Source organism: Micropterus dolomieu, unplaced genomic scaffold (assembly GCF_021292245.1).
Source record: "Micropterus dolomieu isolate WLL.071019.BEF.003 ecotype Adirondacks unplaced genomic scaffold, ASM2129224v1 scaffold_327, whole genome shotgun sequence".
In the NCBI taxonomy this organism is placed as follows: Eukaryota; Metazoa; Chordata; class Actinopteri; order Centrarchiformes; family Centrarchidae; genus Micropterus; species Micropterus dolomieu.
Window position 1 is genome coordinate 1 of NW_025744315.1, and position 6028 is coordinate 6028.

Below are 6028 nucleotides of genomic sequence, written 5' to 3' on the forward strand. Positions count from 1 at the left end.
AGTCAGGAGTCAGAGACGAGTGAGTCAGGAGTCAGAGATGAGTGAGTCACGAGTCAGACAGGCGTGAGTCACGAGTGAGACAGGAGTCAGACAGAGTCAGACAGGCGTGAGTCACGAGTCAGACAGAAGTGAGACAGGAGTCAGACAGGAGTGAGACAGGAGTCAGACAGGAGTGAGACAGGAGTTAGTCACAAGTCAGACAGGAGTCAGACAGGATTGAGACAGTTGTGAGCCAGGAGTGAGTCAGGATTGAGACAGGAGTGAGTCACGAGTGAGACAGGCTTGAGTAGAGATTGAGACAGGAGTTAGTCACAAGTCAGACAGGATTGAGACAGTTGTGAGCCAGGAGTGAGTCAGGAGTCAGAGACGAGTGAGTCAGGAGTCAGACAGGCGTGAGTCAGGAGTCAGACAGGCGTGAGTCAGGAGTCAGACAGGCGTGAGTCAGGAGTCAGACAGGCGTGAGTCAGGAGTCAGACAGGCATGAGTCAGGAGTCAGACAGGCGTGAGTCAGGAGTCAGACAGGCATGAGTCAGGAGTCAGACAGGCGTGAGTCAGGAGTCGGACAGAAGTGAGTCAGGAGTCAGACAGAAGTGAGTCAGGAGTCAGACAGAAGTGAGACAGGAGTGAGACAGGAGTTAGTCACAAGTCAGACAGGAGTCAGACAGGATTGAGACAGTTTTGAGCCAGGAGTGAGACGCGAGTCAGTCAGGATTGAGACAGGCTTGAGTAAAGATTGAGACAGGAGTTAGTCACAAGTCAGACAGGAGTCAGACAGGATTGAGACAGTTGTGAGTCAGGAGTGAGTCCGGAGTCAGAGACGAGTGAGTCCGAAGTCAGACAGGCGTGAGACAGGAGTCAGACAGAAGTGAGACAGGAGTCAGACAGAAGTGAGTCAGGAGTCAGACAGGAGTTAGTCACAAGTCAGACAGGAGTTAGTCACAAGTCAGACAGGAGTCAGACAGGATTGAGACAGATGTGAGCCAGGAGTGAGTCAGGATTGAGTCACGAGTCAGACAGGCGTGAGTCACGAGTCAGACAGGCGTGAGTCACGAGTCAGACAGGCGTGAGACAGGAGTCAGACAGGCGTGAGACAGGAGTCAGACAGGCGTGAGACAGGAGTCAGACAGAGTCAGACAGGCGTGAGTCACGAGTCAGACAGAAGTGAGACAGGAGTCAGACAGGAGTGAGACAGGAGTCAGACAGGAGTGAGACAGGAGTTAGTCACAAGTCAGACAGGAGTTAGTCACAAGTCAGACAGGAGTTAGTCACAAGTCAGACAGGAGTCAGACAGGATTGAGACAGTTGTGAGCCAGGAGTGAGTCAGGATTGAGACAGGAGTGAGTCACGAGTGAGACAGGCTTGAGTAGAGATTGAGACACGAGTTAGTCACAAGTCAGACAGGATTGAGACAGTTGTGAGCCAGGAGTGAGTCAGGAGTCAGAGACGAGTGAGTCAGGAGTCAGACAGGCGTAAGTCACCAGTCGGACAGAAGTGAGTCAGGAGTCAGACAGGATTGAGACAGTTGTGAGCCAGGAGTGAGACGCGAGTCAGTCAGGATTGAGACAGGAGTGAGTCACGAGTGAGACAGGCTTGAGTAAAGATTGAGACAGGAGTTAGTCACAAGTCAGACAGGAGTCAGACAGGATTGAGACAGGAGTGTGACAGGAGTGAGTCACGAGTCAGACGAGTCACGAGTCAGACACGAATGAGACAGGTTTGAGTCAGGATTGAGACAGGAGTTAGTCACAAGTCAGACAGGAGTCAGACAGGATTGAGACAGGAGTGTGACAGAAGTGAGACACGAGTCAGACGCGAGTGAGTCACGAGTCAGACAGGATTGAGACAGGAGTGAGTCACGAGTCAGACAGGAGTGAGCCAGGAGTGAGCCAGGAGTAAGTCAGGATTGAGACAGGAGTGAGTCACGAGTGAGTCACGAGTGAGTCAGGATTGAGACGCGAGTGAGTCAGGATTGAGACGCGAGTGAGTCAGGATTGAGACGCGAGTGAGTCAGGAGTGAGTCGCAAGTGAGTCAGGAGTGAGTCGCAAGTGAGTCAGGAGTGAGTCGCAAGTGAGTCAGGAGTGAGCCGCAAGTGAGTCAGGAGTGAGCCAGGAGTGAGTCACGAGTGAGTCAGGATTGAGACAGGAGTGAGACAGGAGTCAGACAGGAGTCAGACAGGAGTGAGTCAGGAGTCAGACAGGAGTGAGTCAGGAGTGAGCCGCGAGTGAGCCAGGAGTGAGCCAGGAGTGAGCCAGGAGTGAGCCAGGAGTGAGTCACGAGTGAGTCAGGATTGAGACAGGAGTGAGACAGGAGTGAGACAGGAGTCAGACAGGAGTGAGTCAGGAGTCAGACAGGAGTGAGTCAGGAGTCAGACAGGAGTGAGTCAGGAGTCAGACGCGAGTGAGCCAGGAGTGAGCCAGGAGTGAGCCACAAGTGAGACAGGAGTGAGACGCGAGTGAGACGCGAGTGAGACGCGAGTGAGACAGGAGTGAGACAGGAGTGAGACAGGAGTCAGACAGGAGTCAGACAGGAGTGAGACAGGAGTCAGTCACGAGTCAGACAGGAGTGAGACAGGAGTGAGACGCGAGTGAGACGCGAGTGAGTCAGGAGTGAGCCACGAGTCAGTCACGAGTCAGACAGGAGTCAGCCAGGAGTCAGACAGGAGTGAGACAGGAGTGAGACAGGAGTGAGACAGGAGTGAGACAGGAGTTAGTCACGAGTGAGACAGGAGTGAGACAGGAGTGAGACAGGAGTGAGTCAGGAGTGAGTCAGGAGTGAGTCAGGAGTGAGACGCGAGTGAGACAGGTGTTACCGTAGTTGAGAGCCTCTGGAGCAGTCCATTTGATGGGGATCTGTTTGAGTCCAGATGAAGAGTAAATCCCGTCGTCTTCCTGACGACTCATCCCAAAATCACTGATCTTCAACACGCTGCCCTCTCCCACCAGACAGTTCCTCGCTGCCAGGTCCCTGAGAGACAGACAGGTGGAGACAGACGCCTGAGCTGCAGTACTGAGAGCAACCAGTGGGAGGAACTGAGCTGCTCCACAATAAATCCTCACAGCTGTCAGCTGGTGCAGTGCTTTAATTGTGAAGCATGAACAGGAAGTCACATGATCACAGAATACTTCCTAACATGTTGTAATTTATGAGGAGAAACTAGAAGGAGTTAGTGAAGTGTAGCTGACACCTGGACAGGTGACGTGGTCACGCTCTGGTTGTTTACCTGTGGATGCAGTTCTTGCTCTCCAGGTACGCCATGCCGGCAGCAGCGTCGACAGAGAACCGAACCAGCTGCTTCGTCTTTAGCTCGTCTTTCTTCTTCCTCAGAAAGGACAAAAAGTCTCCACCTGCCAGACACAGCGGAGGGTCAAACCGACACAGTAGGGAAACAGCAGCTGACCAATCAGACTAGAGGGAAGAATGAGCTCCACCCACCAGGAACCAGCTCCATGACGATGTAGATCGGCTGTCGCTGCGTACAGACGCCAATCAGCTTTACGATGTTCGGGTGGTCGTACTGCTTCAGGATCCTACAGCCAATCACATACAGGCAGCGTGAGACAGCAGCCAATCACAGACAGGCAGCTGAGCTAGCAGCTGAGCTTTCTTTGTTGACTTCCTGTTGGTGTGTAACTGACCTGGCTTCGGACAGGAACCGGATCTTCAGCTCTGGCGGTAAATCTTCTTTACACGTTTTGATGGCGACTGGCATTTTGTCGCGCTGCAGCGTCCCTTTAAACACCTCGCCAAAGTTTCCCTGGCAACCAGCAAGCAGCAGGGCATGATGGGACATGGAGGCAGAAAGACACACGTTAAACACGTTTAGGGGTGAAGAGGTGACTGGTGACGGGAAGAAACAGGAAGTGAGGTCACCTTTCCCAACAGCTCCCCCAGCACCACGTCCTCATGGTTCAGGATCCACTTTTTATCCTGCAGAGGGAAACTGACACACATGAGTACATGTACACACAATACACACATCTGTGTACATTTACACAGAGTACACATGTACAGTTATGTGTGTGTGTGCAGGTGTGGTTGCCTTGACGACGGGGTTGAGCAGCACCACTCCGGACTTCTTGGTGATGACCTGCTTGGTGGAGAAGTGATGCTCGATGAGCTGAGGGATGGTGGAGAAGCCCGTCCCTTCAAAGCGGTACTGACTCTACCAGAGAGAGAGAGAGAGACACTGTTCAGTTTCACCACCTCCTCACCGGCCGGCGGACTCAGCACGTCATTTACTGACACAGAAAGTCTGGGGCAACACAATACGCCCCGTCTGTGCTCGGCGTCACCGAGGAGGAGCGTTAATACGCCCCGTCTGTGCTCGGCGTCACCGAGGAGGAGCGTTAATACGCTCCGTCTGTGCTCGGCGTCACCGAGGAGGAGCGTTAATACGCCCGAGCTCCTCCCCGTCTGTGCTCGGCGTCACCGAGGAGGAGCGTTAATACGCCCGAGCTCCTCCCCGTCTGTGCTCGGCGTCACCCAGGAGGAGCGTTAATACGCCCGAGCTCCGCCCCGTCTGTGCTCGCCGTCACCCAGGAGGAGCGTTAATACGCCCCGTCTGTACTCGCCGTTACCCAGGAGGAGCGTTAATACGCCCCGTCTGTGCGATGTGGAAGTCCCTGAATGCTGCATTCTATTGAACGGCCAGCAGGGGGCGACTCTTCAGGTTGCAGAAAGAAGTCCGGCTCCTTTAGAGATAACAGGAAACTGTTCTACTTCTCAGCTGGTTTATTCCCTCAGTAACTTTCAGGGCGGGACTATCTATGATTGACAGGTCGTTACCTGTCAATCAGGCTAGAGTGACTGGTGAAAAAGCTTATCAGGAGTCACCATGACTACGTCCGTTTGTTATATAGAGTCTGTGGCTGAGACGCCCTGCGGCCTCGGTGAGCGCAGAGAGCAGATATTAATTCATTCAGAGGACACTGCGTGAGACGGAGCCATCTGTGGGCTGGGACTGAACTCTCCCGACTGTTTCAGATGTTTACATCGTCTGTTTCACGGGTCCAAAGACACGGAGCCAGCTCTGTCGGTCAATCACCCAGAAAATCAATCCTAGATGAAAGGAACAAAAGTCTAAATCCCTCTGGCGTTTCCTTCTGAATGCGGCCGACCCACGGCGAAGTCTCTGAGGTGCGTGATAGTGATAGTGGGCGGAACTCACTGCTAAGTCTAATATACCACACACACTACGTCAGCGGCCCCGAGGAGCCCGACGTCAGTGCAGCCTCTACCTGTGTGTTCACTTACGTCGGCGAACTGGATGATGAAGTGTCGTCTCTGCTCGTCAGAAAACACCGACAGGACGTACTCGCCCGGTTTACCGTGACTCTCCCTCACCAGGAAGTCTCCCTGTTGCCGTAGTAACTCCTGAGCCTCAGTGCGGGGGATGGCGCCGTGATACCACTCCTGCTCTGGCAGGGGGCGCTCCGAGGTCGGGATCACATCGAAGAACTGCTGCAGGGAGGGACACAAGACGCCGAGGGTCACAACGATTCAGATTACCTGAGTTGATCATCAGTAAACACTCAGGCTGTAATGTAGTGCAGGTGAGCCAGGCAGGAGAGCCAGACAGGAGAGACAGGCAGGAGAGCCAGGTGAGCCAGACAGGAGAGACAGGCGAGACAGGCAGGAGAGCCAGACGAGACAGGCAGGAGAGCCAGACAGGTGAGCCAGGCAGGTGAGCCAGACAGGAGAGCCAGGCGAGCCAGACAGGAGAGCCAGACAGGTGAGCCAGGCAGGAGAGCCAGGTGAGCCAGACAGGAGAGACAGGTGAGCCAGGCAGGAGAGCCAGACAGGAGAGACAGGCAGGAGAGCCAGACAGGAGAGACAGGCAGGAGAGCCAGGTGAGCCAGACAGGAGAGACAGGCAGGAGAGCCAGGTGAGCCAGACAGGAGAGACAGGCGAGACAGGCAGGAGAGCCAGACGAGACAGGCAGGAGAGCCAGACGAGACAGGCAGGAGAGCCAGACAGGTGAGCCAGGCAGGTGAGCCAGACAGGAGAGCCAGGCGAGCCAGACAGGAG

The 6028-nt window shown here is 54.4% G+C and overlaps 1 protein-coding gene across 1 annotated transcript in view; it reads right to left on the minus strand.

Moving 5' to 3' along the window:
* Positions 1 to 2762: 2762 nt before the first annotated feature.
* Positions 2763 to 6028, minus strand: part of fer (fer (fps/fes related) tyrosine kinase) — a 7124-nt gene continuing 3858 nt past the window's right edge. Inside the window, exons 7-13 of the mRNA XM_046043438.1 lie at positions 5255 to 5461; positions 4041 to 4163; positions 3872 to 3928; positions 3637 to 3755; positions 3434 to 3528; positions 3222 to 3345; positions 2763 to 2965 (exon numbers count right to left, since the gene is read on the minus strand). Coding sequence (XP_045899394.1) covers positions 2767 to 2965; positions 3222 to 3345; positions 3434 to 3528; positions 3637 to 3755; positions 3872 to 3928; positions 4041 to 4163; positions 5255 to 5461 — 924 coding nt within the window. The 3' untranslated portion in view covers positions 2763 to 2766. The remainder of the gene's footprint in view (positions 2966 to 3221; positions 3346 to 3433; positions 3529 to 3636; positions 3756 to 3871; positions 3929 to 4040; positions 4164 to 5254; positions 5462 to 6028) is intronic.